At 46.6% G+C, this 14795-nt stretch overlaps 1 protein-coding gene across 1 annotated transcript in view; it reads left to right on the top strand.

Annotated features, from left to right (window-relative positions):
- Nucleotides 1–9678, top strand: part of LY86 (lymphocyte antigen 86) — a 59854-nt gene extending 50176 nt beyond the window's left edge. Inside the window, exons 4-5 of the mRNA XM_023762750.1 lie at nt 5347–5399; nt 9298–9678. Of these exons, the coding sequence (XP_023618518.1) occupies nt 5347–5399; nt 9298–9381 (137 nt within the window). The 3' untranslated portion in view covers nt 9382–9678. The remainder of the gene's footprint in view (nt 1–5346; nt 5400–9297) is intronic.
- The last annotated feature ends 5117 nt before the right edge of the window (nt 9679–14795 follow it).

The following is a 14795-nucleotide window of genomic DNA, read 5'->3' on the forward strand; positions in this document are numbered from 1 at the left end:
CAGTTTCCTGCATTGCTTGCAGCAATGCTCATGACTTCATGGGCCCCCAGAACAGCTCCTGTTGAAATGGTAAAGTGTTTGATTTAATAACTCCCTCTCACCCTAGTAAAGAGCCCATTAATAGTGAAGAGCACAAATTAGTAAATTACCAAATCTTTGAACATTAAATGAGCAAAAGGTTTGATATCATTCCCATGGTATTCTTCAAAGAGCCATGCTCAGCCTTTTTACTTAAGCAGAAATTTTAAAAGGAAGAAATAAAAAGAAAGGGCAGCAACAGGTCTTAGCTGTGTACACTGGCTTGGCAAAAAGTTCCCAAACCTAGTCTCGCTCTGTTCCTCATCAGCCGCCAAGTCAGCCCTCATATGTCATATCCAGGAACAATAATATCACAAATGATTACTATTTCTACCCTTACGGGGCACCCCACTTTGCTCAGTGAGTTTGCATACAAGTTCTTAAGTCCTCTTAAAGCCCTGCAGGGAGGGACCCTATTTATATTCTGCAGTTAGGAAGCTGAGGCACAGGATGGTTAGGCAAATTGCCCACCAACACTTAGTTAGTGACTAGGAGAGGTGGGTCCTGATCCCAAGTGTGTGCCTCCTAGGGCAGGTCGTCGGCACGATGCCACTTTAGAACAATAAGTAGAAGCATAAGTAGGTATAACACATGCCCAAGAGCATCCAGTCGGACCAGACGTGGACTGGAACACTCAGTCCCCATCCTTGGACTCTGCTCTTGAGCCGCACTGTGTCCCATACCCTGATGTCCAGCATGAGTGATTTTTATTGGTTCATGCCCTCAGCAGTCAAAATCCCTGAGTTGCAGAAGGTAAAACCTATTCTAGTCAACGAAAGCAAAGATATTTTCTCAAAAGGAGTCACAGAATCAGTGAGAAGGCTGCTATGCCATGCAGAAAGTGGGCAGCTCTAGAGACTGGTGAGTTGAAATGAAACAAACCATCTCTTGCCAGAAGAGATTCGTCCTGGGTCTCTTTGTCCCTCTCTCAGAGTGTCCTGGTTCAGGTCAGAGAGTATCCACTGCGAAAGAGATTCTTTCCTAAAATGAAATCATGTATTGGTAGCTGGGGTACTGTGTTGCCCAATTCCAGGGGGCACCATAGATTCAACGTGAATGGTCTGCCCTCAGGTTGCAACACACCAGCAGTACAAATGAATCCCAGACCGCCCCTCTGAACCCTCTGCACCTGTGATGTACACTGCCCCCACACACCACTGGCTCCTCACAGCTAACGTCTGTATAGCTTAATTATTGCTTCTCCTCCTGGTGCACTGGAAGATTCTTAAGGACAAGATCCAGAATGTTAACATCTCTGTTTCAAATACCACATAATATAGAGGAGTAATTTCCAATAAAACTCCCCATATCCATACCCAAATATATACTTCCTTTTAATCATGACTGGACCAGTACATAGAGTGCCATAAAATGGGGGCGTCGGCCATCTGGCATACGCTGCATTTGCATGTGGTCCTTAAGGAAGGATCTATATGCTGAGGACATGGGCATTTAACAGAAGCCAAAGTCTGTACTAAGAACAATCTCCTGGTAAAAGTTCAGCCTCAGATGGCCCTGGGGAGGCCTTTTAAAGGAATATTATCCTCACCCTCCTGGTATTGTTCCACGTGGACAGCTGCTCTTGCCCCAGCCATGCTGCCCCTGGCCCAAAGCCCCTTTTAATGTGGAGAGTTTGATCTGTCTCCAAATATTTACTGAACAGGTCCTGTGTGAAGCAGGAAGTCTCTGTGTCATTAAAAGAGCCCAGTAGCTAACAGCAATAAGCATTTATCACCTCCTTCCTCCTCCACCATCCCTCCTCCCTCATACCCGGTCGGTTGTTCCGAGTGACTCATTCCCTAACCCAGCCTCTTGTGTCAGCACATCCCAGGCCCAGACACTTCCAGAGGGATACAATAGCAAGAGCAAGAATGAAGTTGGTTGGCAAACCCATGTCCTGACTCTGGATCTGCTCATGCAGTAACCTCATTCAGTAACCATATATTGCACCCGGCTGTGTGTCAGACTCTGTGCAATGTGCTCAGAACCATGCAAACAAGAAGGCACAGAAACCCAGTCTAGTGAGTAAAGCAGGCCTGTAAGCAAATGATTACAATTCCAGGTGGTCAGTGATTCAAATGGTTCCCATAATATTCTTGTCTACTGTCATATCCAGCACCTAGAATAATACCTGGTTTATAACAGATGGACCCCAGTCATGTGGGTTGGTGGATGAATATATTAAAGGCTAACACTTAATGATTGCTTACCATGCGCCAGGTGCTGTTATGAGTTTTACATGTATTAACTCATTTGATGTTCACAAGAACCCTGTGAGATAGATGTTATTATCACCCACATTTCCTAATAGGGAAACTGAGACACAGAAAGATTGGATGACTTGCCCAGTTAGTAGGAAGAAGAGCCAAGATTCAAACCCAGCCAGGATAGTCTGGCCCCAGAGTCTCTGCTCTTAGCCTCTGCTTATAATATGTTCCCTGCACAGTGCGGGGAGGCAGTCACCATCTGAGGAACTGGACAAGGTTTCATCCTTTCTCCTGACTTAATACTGACATGGATGGCCCACCCAGCACCATGATACCTCAGTTCCTCAACTTCCTTACTTCTAATAACCATTTCCATCATTCCACCTCAACTGCTCTCTCCCATATCAGCTCTGCATCCTGTCATTGCCAGTAAATGCTCTACTTCTGAAATCTGAGTCAAGCCTTCTGACCTCTGGCTTCACCATATCCTCCCAGCTTACCATTCTATGACCTTAATTGCAATACTGGAAACTCCATTAAACAGACTCCACCACTGTTTTGCTATTAACCAACTCCACTTGCCTTCATTTTTTTCCTTACCCTCCTTTGATCCCATGCTGTTATGATAAGCTTTTCCCTGTGTCTATTCCTAGTAGCCTTGCCTTTCTCTCCTTATCATTTTTGTCCAGTAAAACTCTAATCCAACCATCTACCCTCTCTATTTTTGCATCAGAGCTACTGAATGTTGCTGAGAAAATATAAATCTTAGCCAACCAGAGAATCTTTAAATTCATAGCCACAAGTCTCAAAAAAAAAACACACAAAAAAAAACACTCAACCACGTTGCCTAGTAGTCCTACTGTGTTTTTCAAGTAAATTTCTTCCCCACTGTCCATAACTATTTTATGCCATCTTCTTGCTCCTCAATGGATCAGAGTCATCACCCTCAGGTTTTCCTTACATCTCTGCCCATGACCTTTACTGAAAACAAAACAAAAACAAATAAAAACAAACAATAACAAAACAGAAGTAATCAGTTTGGAGCCCTGCCATTGGTCCACTGGCAAATCTACAAATCTATCTATATCTGAACCTGTTCTACTGTCTTTTCAACCTCATAACTATGGGAGCAATCTTTGTGCTGCCCTCAAAGGCAAATCCCTCCCCTCTCATCTTCCTAAACACTTCATTCCTTCAGTTATTTCCTCTCTTCTGCATCTTCAATCCCTCTCTTTCTACAAAATAATTCCCTTCAGATTACGAACATGGAGCAATATCTCCTGTCTTAAAGAAGCCACTCAACCCTACACTCTCCTCTAATTGTTGTTCATTTCTTTTCTGCTTCTCTCTATAGAAAAACTTTTTTACTTTCTTACCTCCATATCACTCTTCAACCCACCCTATTTGGGCATTTGTTCTCACTTCTCCAATGGTCTTGTCAAGGTCACTAAATGACATCCAAATTGCCAAATCTATTGCCAATTTTTGTCCTTAAACAAATTTTTGAATATAATTCAACACAGTTGATAATACCCTCCTTTTTTAATTGACTAGAGAGAGAAAGAGAAACATTGACATGAGAATGAAACATCAATCAGTTGCCTCTGGAATGTGCCCCAACCAGGGATCAAACCCACAACCTGAGTATGTGCCCTGACCAGGAATCAAACCTGCCACCTTCTGGTGTATGGGATGATGATCCAACCAACTGAGCCACACCTTCCTCTTTTGAAGAATATCCATCTGGCTTCTTTGATCCACTTCTGGTTGCCCTCTTCTCCACATCTGTTCCTTCTTGATTGCTTTGGCTGGCTTCTCCTTCTCTGGCTCTCTCCTGGACGTTAGAGGGCCTCGGGAGTGGTTCTGGCTCTTCTCCCTTTTCTACCTATTAATTTTATTTTCCTGGGAATGGGGGGGGAGGGGTGCTCTCATACTGTCCTATGTCCTTATCACCATATACATGTTAATGACTCCAATATTCATACTCTATCTCTAACCTCTTTCAAAAATTCCAGATTCATGTATCCTACTGCTCTCAAGGTCCCTTAATAATCACCCCAAAGATAATCACTAGGGTATTATCTTTAATCACTGTCCCTACACAAAGGTCTTCCTCCCCAGGCTCTCCTATCTCAGTAAATGACACCCCTATCTGCCCAGGTGCTCAAGTCTAAACTCTCCTTTGCCTTCACTCCACATGCAACTCATCATAAGTCCTGTCTCCCAGTGTAGTCATGATTGTATTCATTTTTCTCCATCACCACCCTCATGCTTCACTAATCCATCACTCCCCTTAGCCACTGAATGGCCTCCATTCTAAGCCTCTGCACACATTTGTCATTTGATTTTTTACCACTTTTTTACATGGGCCCTTTTGTTCACTACACTTCAGCACTCTCATCTCCCTCTGTCCTTCCTTCCCAAACTCTTGTCCATATCAGGGCCTTTGTCCTCTTTCTGGTGCCCTGGGGTTCTCTTCTCCCAGATCTTTAAATGGTCACCTCACTCTCCTCCCTCAGGGCTTAGCTCCAATGTCATCTCCTTAGAGAAACCTTCCCTGACCAGCCATCCTATCAAACATGGTGTCTCCCAGTACACACCTTTAGAAACATTTACTGAGTGCTTCCCAGACATTGGTGCTTTCCAATGATTACTTCTTTTATTTTTCACAGCTTGTTAAAGTGAGCACTGCTATTGGCATTATTATATTCATCTTAAAAACAAGGAAACTGAGCCCAAGGAGGTAATAACTGTCCAAGGTCAAACAGTCTTCAGAGATGGTTTCCGGATTTAACCCTGCTCAGCCCAGCCGCAGCCTGGCCTCTTAACCATCACACCACCTGCCTGGCTCGCCTTACCTGATGTCTCCTTCCAGCACTTTTTACATTCTAGCTACTGTTTATGTGCTGTCAGTGTCCTCATTAGAATATCAGCAGTGTTTGGACAAAGATCTTTTTCTTCACCGCTGGATCCCCAGGGCACAGTGAGCACAGAAAATATGAGAAATCATTTTTGTTTTAAATGGTTGTATAACACTATGTATGTTTTGTTTATTTTTCAGAGCAGATTTATTATGCTGGCCCTGCCACTAATCTTGGATTTGAAATTCCCAAGGTAAGGTTTTGTTTTTTCATTTTGTTTTGTTACTTAATTATTATATTGAGCAGTTTCTCCAAGGAGAACAGAAGAATGGGGGGTGGGTAGAAGAGGACGAGGTGGGGGAGGAGGAGGAATAGGGAATTAAACAGTTAACCCTTCATAGGCCACCAGTAAGAAAACCCTCTTTCAGCAAAGCTGATACCTCATAGTGGGCAATTTCAAATGTTTGATGAACTGGTTTTGTCATTTTGGTATTTGACATTTTATGTCATGTCAGACCTTTGGGGATCCTCTAGGTCAACACCTCCTACATAGAGGGATGTGTCCCTTCAGGGCTGCCCTGCCTGTGGGGACTCCATGTAACTGCCGCTGCTGGGGTGTGGGAGGCAGGCACAGGCTGGCTGTCTTTAGCGCTCAGTAAGGCTGGCCTTTCAGAGAAAGGAATAAACACAGCCACGAGGGCTTACAGGTGCCCCAGTTAGCATCCTTACACTGCTATTCAGGGGCTGCCACTGAGTAAATAAAGTGTCCACATCCTGAGTGTTCACGGGAGAGCCTCACAGTTAAGAGTAGAATTTTCCACTAATTCCATTTTTCTCAAAACAATGTGATTTTATTAGATGGCTGCATGCAAACAGCTCTGACATAAGCAATACATTTTCAATATGCTACTCCTCAGAGAACTTTATGGAACAACATAAAAATAATCAGAAAAAATGTAATAATCTTTATTTTTTTTGTTTTTTACATCATCGTTTTTGTCCTCCAAAAGGGTCTCCTTCTTCATAAAAAAATGTGTTTAATTTAATTTAATTTCTCTTGTGTTTCCTTTCTATCCTAGCCTCTGGTTCCTAAGGTCAAAGCTGTGGTGTCTGTAGGCCATCTGGGACCTTCACCAGCATCGCTCAAGTAGCTGGGAACTCCGCCCCCCCTACCCCCACCCCCCGGGTTTTTCTTCTCCAGAGCTTTCTCTGCAAGCTTTCAGTATAATATGAGTTTTGCAAATTCTCTTCATTTCTAAAATGTGGGGTCTAAATTCTCCAGATAGATTTTTCTATAAATCTTTGCTATTTGAATTCTTTTTCCTTACTCATTTTCTTTCTGATACCCCGCCCCCCCCCCCCACACACACACACACACACACACACACTGGGAGATTGACTTAAAATTTGCAAACAATTGACTTTCATCTTGCATTATTGGCTCTTTTTTTAAAATAAACCAAATTCTGTTAGCAATTGCTATGAAAGGGGAAAGAACTCTTTATACTCATGGAATCCCTCTGAAATAAAATTTACCAGAGCTGTACAAAGCTTCGTTGCCAGGAAAAATGCTCAATGAGATTATTTCCCAGCATGAGGGCAAAGATGCAGTCAGGTCTCCTGGCCCTGGTCTGGGTGTTTGAGCATCTATTGACTATCTTTGCCTGGTTCTCTTGCCTCCTCCTCTTCTGAGGCCTGGGCCTGGGAAGCAGAAACCTGGCCAGCGCTATTCCCCCAACCCCCACCCCACAGCCTGCTGACACCTTGCCAGACCCAACAGGGGAAATAACCCAAGTGGGACACATGCGGCCTGTCACATAAGCAGCAGAGGCAGCTGGAGGCCTTAATCCCCACGTGGGCTCCCATGTTGGCCGAGGACCAGCTGCGGTCAGCTCAGGGTACCTGGCTGACGGCCAGCCTACAAGGCTCAAAGGCTTCCCTTCCTAATATGGGACAGAGACAGTGCGAAGCCTTTTGGTTTGAAAAAATCCCCTCCTCCCACCAAATCCCCTGGAGATGGGCTCTGTGCTAATTCTGTACCAGCTTGGCTGAAAACTTCCGCTCAGCAGTCCATCTTTAGTGTCTCGGTATTCTTTACTTTTCATAAGCGGTGCCTGGGCCCAGATGGAAGCCCGCCTGGGCCTTGCATCTCTCTGTGACTGTTGTTTTCTGGATTAGAGCTCAAGATCCTTGGGCCTCCAAAGCACATGGGTAACTTGTAGGTACAGCCTGAAATGCATAAGTGCCAGGGACTGCATGTTCCTAACTCACACATTCGGTGCTTGTCTCAACAGCAGAAAGGCCACCGCTCTGTCCCTTGTCCCTCCGCTGCCCCCTGTCTTCTAGCATGTCCTTCCACCTGCCTAGAGTCGGGCACAGTTGCCTAAATACTATTGCCTCTTAAGCCAGAGTATCTATAGCTTGTAGTTCATAATCTAGAAACCCCTCCTTCAAATACTACATCTGACGTTAGGCTTATAAAGCAATAATAAAAACTTTATTTCATTTTCAATAATTTTATAGGGTATGGACATAAATGCACATGGGCAGTTAAAAGAAAAATAGATGGTGATAATTAAGCATAATCAGATGAAAATTTGAGCTGGTTTTTACTCATAATTACTTCTCTTTTACACTGCTTTGGTTAAATTCCTGACACTGCTCCTGTAACCACAGCTGCTCCATATGTGAGCAGTCAGACCCACGGGAGCCTATACAGCACAGAAGCCTCAAGCTGAATGGTGCCTGGGGTGTTCCAATCAATCCCCATGCCCAAGACACCATCCCGAGTGGAACCTGGGTGTCTCGAATACAGTTTTCAGTGGGGGGAACCCGTTTGCTCCTGGACCTCTGCTACTTGCTAGGAAGTTGTTCTCTTCTAACAAAAACTGCCTTTCATGCGACTTCTACCCCGCAATCTGATTTACCCTTCCCTCTGGCTTACACAGATTGGACCCCTTTCCTTCCTCCCGTGACAGGCGTGTCGAAGATGTGCCAGGAGCCTCCTGCATCCTTCCCGCTTGGGCCCTTGCCCTGCTTAGTGTTCCGCTGCCCGCCCCAAGCTTTTCCTCTCCAGACTGCTGAGTCTACAGACACTGCCAGTGGACCTGTGGGGGCTGGGCAGGGCTTCTGCTGGGAGCAAAGCAGATGTGGTTAACCCCTGGGTTCTTTCTGCAGCTCCACACAGGCCTGTGCAGCAGCCACTAACACAGACAAAAGGATTCCTCTGCCCGAGTGTTGTTGCCAGAAAGGAAACCTAAAAGACAGCGATGCTTTTTCTGACAGAGCATGTTGGTTTCATAGAGTTGAATTTTGCTCCCCCAGAGGTCTTCCCTGTCTCAGCAAATGACACTTTATATTTCTACTTGCTCAGGCCAGAATCCTTGGAGTCACCCCTAACCCCTCTCTCTCCCACCCACATGGGTTTCCTTAGTAAATCATATCAACTCTTCTTACAAAATCTATCCACAATCCAACCCCCACTCCCTGTCCACCATCAGCTCCAAATCAGCATCTCTCACCTGGCTTGCTGAGTCGCCTCCCACCTGCCCTTCCTGCTGCCCCCTCTCTCCCTGCAGCCTTGGGCTAGAGGCAGCCACAGGGACCTGTCAACATGCACCAGGTCAAACCACTCCCCCGGGAAAAACACTTCATGACCTGCATCCCTTTCAGGGCTGAAGGCAGCATCCCATGGCCAGTGAGACCGCCCTGACCTCATCTCCTTTCCCTGCCCCTGGGGTTCCCTCTCCCTGAACCCCACTGAACGCTTCACTGGTCCTTAACCTCGCCCAGAGCAGCATGGCAGCCGCTGCACCTTCTCCACGGGTCTGCCTTGACCACCCTACTTAAAATTGCAAGCCAGGCCTAGCCCCATCCAGCCCTGCCCTGCCCAGCTCTGCCCCGCACTCCCAGCACCCCTTCCTGTGTAATGTCAGCATGTGACACACCACATACACAGCTAGTGATCGCATGTGCTGTCTGCCTATCCAGTGAGCCATAGGCTTCACAGGGCGAGGTTCGGTTTGTCTGCTTCTACTTTATCCCCAGGGTCCAGAGCAGTGCCTCACATGGAAGGTGCTCGATGACTCTTTATTGAGTGGTCCATTACTCTATGGCTCACACACCTCATGCTCTCCTTGTGTCCCTTGCAGGGAGAACACCAGATTTTGCTGAAACTGTATAATGAAAACCATTCCATGGTGGCCTGTGCCAACGCGACCATCATTTGCTCCTGAGCAGCTCAAAAGCACAGCAGCCTTGTCATGTGGAAATTCTAGGGCATCTCCAACTGAACCTACAGTGTAAGCAGAACCTCTGTGAGAAAGCTTGCTGAAGCCACGGGCGCTGACTTAGCCCAGCACCCTGGGCCCCAGACTTCATATGTGGAATGAAGCGCCCCAAATCACCTGCTTCTAAGGAGCCTCCTGGTAGTCACTAAGCAGTCCTGAGGGCCCATCCTTCTGTACGTGGGCACCTCACAGCAGACGCCCTGCTGCAGCTCCCTGGGAGTACTTCCTCAGGTACCAGAATAAAGAAAGCTGGCCGACAGTCAGTCATGGTTCTTCACAGAGTCTGAGTACAGTCCTGTAGTTATGTCATTTCCTGCAGACACAGCGCCGGGGCCTGGCGCAGCATGGGTGGTTCTAAAATGGTGGTTTTCAACCTTCCTAATGTTGAGACCCTTTAATACAGTTCCTCATGTTGTGGTGACCCCCAATTTCATTGTTACAAATTGAACATAATTAAGGCATAGTGATTAATCACAGAAACAATATGTAATTATATATGTGTTTTCCGATGGTCTTAGGCAACCCCTGTGAAAGGGTCGTTCGACCCCCAAAGGGTTGAGAACCCCTGTTCTAAGAGATTCCGGAGGATGGTGGCCCTGCTAAAGCTAGTGCACTGGGGAAACATGCCTATCCTTCTGCTGGGAAAGCCCCTCGCCCTGGACCTCAAGGGCAGAGAAGCTGATGAAACCTCATAAAGAGTGACATCAAAGTCTTATCTGATGGATAGCTGCAGAGCTATGTACCAGGCCCTGCGCTCAGCCTGGTACTCCAGAGAGCAAAGCAGGCACTGTCCCTGCCTTCACGGAGCGTGCGGTCCCCTACAATATTACAAAGCCACATGTCGGCCAGTGGACACATTTATTCACACACAGAAGCACCTCAATGCCCTCTGTTATGAGCAGGTGGCCTGCCTGCTGTCAAAGCCATTTTGGCAGCCCCGTCTTCTCCTGTCCTGCCACCTGCAGAACCGATTGGTGGGCCCCACAGCCCCTTTGCCATCCTGAGTCTTCCCCAACCCCCCTTCCTATGTCCCTGGGCCCAATGCCTGTCTGGCCTGTTGTCCTGCAAAGGGGCTGGAGTTAGGTGACTGGGTTGACTTTATTATTTGCAGATTTTTTCTATCCATGACAGTGCCACTATATTAGAGATTAAAGAGGAAAACATGCCATAGTTTTAAAAAGTTCATTGCTATCAATTACTGTCTGCATATAATTAAACTACCTAGAATAGCAATCCATAAATACTTGGTGAATCCAAACTTTAGAACCAGAATCTGAGGCTCTTTGAGATTATAGAGAGACGAAATTACAGTGTGGCCTGCCTGTGCCCCTAAGTGCTCAGGAGGAAAGACCAGCTGTGCCGTGCCAGGCTCAGGAGACAACCTCTGACCACACACAGGGTGGTACTGCTACACACACAAAAAGCAAGCTGAGTTTCTGACCCTTACGGTTCCCTCTAGCAAGACTCTCCCCTGCACCCTCTTCAGTAAGCATCCCTATTCTAGCAAAGGCCCGGGTAGATTCTGGGTACCCACATGTGCCAGCCGCTCAGTCAGCTGTCAGCCTTCCAACGACGGGCCGAGGAATAGGGACAGCTTATTTCTTATTGTTCTACAGTTCAGCTATTGCCTTTCCTATGCTTTGCCTTCTTAAAAATTCAACAGTGTGTGTGTGTGTGTGTGTGTGTGTGTGTGTGTGTGTGTGTGTGATTGAGAGTTTCAGATACTGTAGGTGTGGGTTAAACAAGGATTTTCATATGCGGAGCTAACCTTGGCCATGACTGCATGCACTAAGGGTGCATGTTGCACTAAGGGTGTTGTGATCTGAGAGAAAAGAAAAGTGTTTCTCTGGCCCAAAATATGTCTGTCCTTAGTGTCCTGCCCTGGGCCTTAAATTTCACTTTGAGTTTCACTCTTGCAAACTGAGAAAATTACCCACTGTCTACAAGTCTCCTGTTAAAATACAAAGTCCTGGTGGGAGAAACGCCCAAAATCATGATCACTCTTTAACCCTCTGGCAGAACAGAGTGACTGGGATGAGGTTGGGAGCTGCCCTCCGGAAGCAGGAGGCATTGAGGAGCTGGCAGCACCAGGCAAGCTCTCTTAGGGGAACCGTCTATGTGTGCACCTGGGGGTAAGGGCGAGTGTGCACTGTCTATGTGTGCATCTGGGGGTAAGGGTGAGTGTGCACCGTCTATGTGTGCACCTGGGGGTGAGGGTGAGTGTGCACCGTCTATGTGTGCACCTGGGGGTGAGGGTGAGTGTGCACCGTCTATGTGTGCACCTGGGGGTGAGGGTGAGTGTGCACCGTCTATGTGTGCATCTGGGGGTGAGGGTGAGTGTGCATGAACAGAGAACTTACTTTACTTTTCATTTTCTCATAAACAAAGTTTGCTACTGTTTCAAGAACATCATCAAGAATTCCAAAGTTTCTCCTCAATAAGCTTCCCTAAAAACAGTGAGTTGGTTCAAGATTATGCTATGCCCCCAGAACCAAAGGACGCTGCAGAAACCAGCCAGCCCGTCACCATGGTGCTACAGACCTCCTTTATATTTTAAAGGAAATTGTAACTCTCTGTGTTTACTTTTTTTTTTTTTTAAGGAAATGCCGGTGCCCAAGGAAAGCTTCGCCAGGCTAGTGTTCAGCAGAATGCTGAAGATTCTTTGGGACAGTGTGATCACATCTCTCAACCTGTTTGGTCTCTGAGAAAAAAAACCCTTTCAATCTGGCTTGCACACATGGGGACCTCTGGGCCCCTGTGACTGCCCAGCCGCAGGGTTCTGGCTCAGCCGTGGTTTGCTGCAGCGGTTCACACTGTCCTCAGCATTTCACCCCCATTTCTCTATAGTTCCTTCTCCTCTCACCTCCCTGAATATTGGTTTCACCCTCAAACAGTCTTTCCTATAACTGCAAATAACTTCACATGTCCAAAGTACAAAAAAAATGAGAGACAACTTTATCCAAAATGCTGTCATTCATTCTGAGTGCAAGGTCTAGGGTCACATGACTACTCCTGGCCAGTCACTTTGGCCTGGCACTGATTGGCTTAGCCTAAGTCACATGGCCCACCCCAGAGCTGGACTGATGTTAGTCCCTCTGGAACCAATTTCTCTAAGTGGAAACTGGGGGGGGGGCGGGGGGGGGGGAGTGAAAGAGGTAAAGAAAAAAGAGGGGAGGGATACTAGAGTCCAGAACACAACTAGAATTAGGCCAGTTTCTGTTCTAACTTCCCTAGCTATTAACTCAGCAAGTGACTTAAATTCTCTGAGCCTCAGCTTCTTCGTCTGTAAGTGTGGACAATAATAATACCTACCTTATAGGAATACGGTGAAAATCAAATGAGAAAATGCATGCAAAGTGCTTGGAACAATGCCTGCATGTAACTTGAAGTGAGTGACTGTTATAAGCTGGTGCCTAATCTCTTAATTCTGCTCTAATAAAAATACCATAAGCCGGTGACTTTATTTAAATAACAGAAATTTATTTCTCACAGTTCTGGAGACTGGGAAGTCCCAGGTCAAGGCGCAGGCCGATTTGGTGTCTGGGGAGGGCCTGCTCCCTGGTGCATAGGCAGCTGTTTTCTCACTGGGTCTTCAGCTGGTGGGAGGCGGGAGGGAGCTCAGGGCCAGGGTGGGGGGTGGGGTGCCCTTCTAGAAGGGCACTAACCCCCTAATCACCTACAAAGGCTCACTTCTGAATACCATCACCTTGGGAGTTAGGCTTTCAACAAGCTGACTGGTGGGTCCCTAAGGGATGGGTGTTCCCCTCCCCTAACTCCCCTCTCCTAGTTACTGGGCTCCTCCAGCCACAGCCCACAGTCCTTCCCCAGGCCTGGATGGTGCCTTGGCACCTTGATTTCTTCTAAATGGAGCTAGTTTTATTAGACCTGGGGTGGAGTCTTATTTGCTGAGCTGTGTGCTTTGACCGTTAATTTGGAAAAGAATTTAAGGGAAACATTCGAGTATAAATTTTCCCCCAAACAGAATGTAACTGGACCAAAAGAGCCTAGGAAAGAAAATGTGTGTAATTTTTAATTAAACTTGTTTTAAAAAGAAAAGAAAAACGATATATGCCCAAGATGTGAAGAACTAAATGTAACATCTGCAACTTTAACAATTACGTCCGCCTTCAAAAAAAATAAAAATAAATAAATAACCCAAAATAGCTAGTGAGAGAACGGAAAGGGCCACGTCCTGATTTCAGGGGACTCGTTAGGGAGAGGGAGCTCATCGAGCCAGCAGGGAAACTTCAGACTTGCACCAGCTGCATGGCTCCCAGGCAGCAAACACGCTCCTGCCCAATTCCCGACCCTTTTATCTGGCCGAGGCGGCTCCCGAGGAGTGGGAAAGAGCTATTCACTTCTAGTTAGTAAATAACTTCAGTTGTTCCTTTTGGAACGGAAGCCTTCAGCTGCCTTCAAATGGACCAGCCTGAATTTTTTTCTCTCCTCTAAACCAGCTTTTCTTTAACATGTATGACAAGACGGAATCCTCTCCTTCAGCCTCTTGGTCTCCTTGTTGCTGAGGAAAAGAATGTACACATCAATGTTACTTTAGCTGAAAACAATGAGTTCTTCCCCAAGCTGATATTTTTATGGATTCCCTGAAACCCAACTAACAATGGAGGAAAACACATTCATGCACATGAACTGTGTCACTGTATCCTGGCTTTCACGCCGCCCCCCCGCCCCCCTCTCTTCCACTCAGAGGTGTTGGGGGGACATTTGAGAAGGGGCCAGAGAATATTATTGAAATGATCAAAGGGATACAACAAGGTTTCCACATAAAGGTGGACTAAAAAGGTTAAGATGTGTGAGTTGTAGAAAGACAACATCTGAGAAGGCAGAACAGCAGCAATAAGAGCAACAATTTGTTAAAAGCCACCAATGATTTGAGCATTTGCTATGTGCTGGGCACCGTGTGAGGTATTTTACCTGCATTCAATACTTAATCTCAATAACAGCTCTGCAAATTAGGAATTAAAACCAGCACAACTGTGGAAGGAAATCAATCCTGTTAGCAAAGCCCACGTGTCATCTCTTCTGGATATGTGGGTGGAAGTGATGATGGTGGCATCACCTTGTGGGTGAGCTCCTGGGGGCAGAGGGAGAGGAGGAAGGAGGACCTGGTGCCTTGTGTCCCCACCCAGCCACTCAGATGCGAGACAGAGTCACGAGGAGAGAGACGCTGCCGTCAGAAGTCAGGCCAGGAGCTGACTTCACAACAGTTTCTGAGAAACTCCAGGACACCAGTGGCATTTTGGGGGGCCTCCATGGCCATGTGGTACAGGGTCAAGAGGGCTTAGCACAGCTTGGCCTGTTCCATGAACCTAGGGCAGGAGGGGAGGGAGCACAAAGAGGGG

Source organism: Myotis lucifugus, unplaced genomic scaffold, assembly GCF_000147115.1.
Source record: "Myotis lucifugus unplaced genomic scaffold, Myoluc2.0 scaffold_259, whole genome shotgun sequence".
NCBI classification, from domain to species: Eukaryota; Metazoa; Chordata; class Mammalia; order Chiroptera; family Vespertilionidae; genus Myotis; species Myotis lucifugus.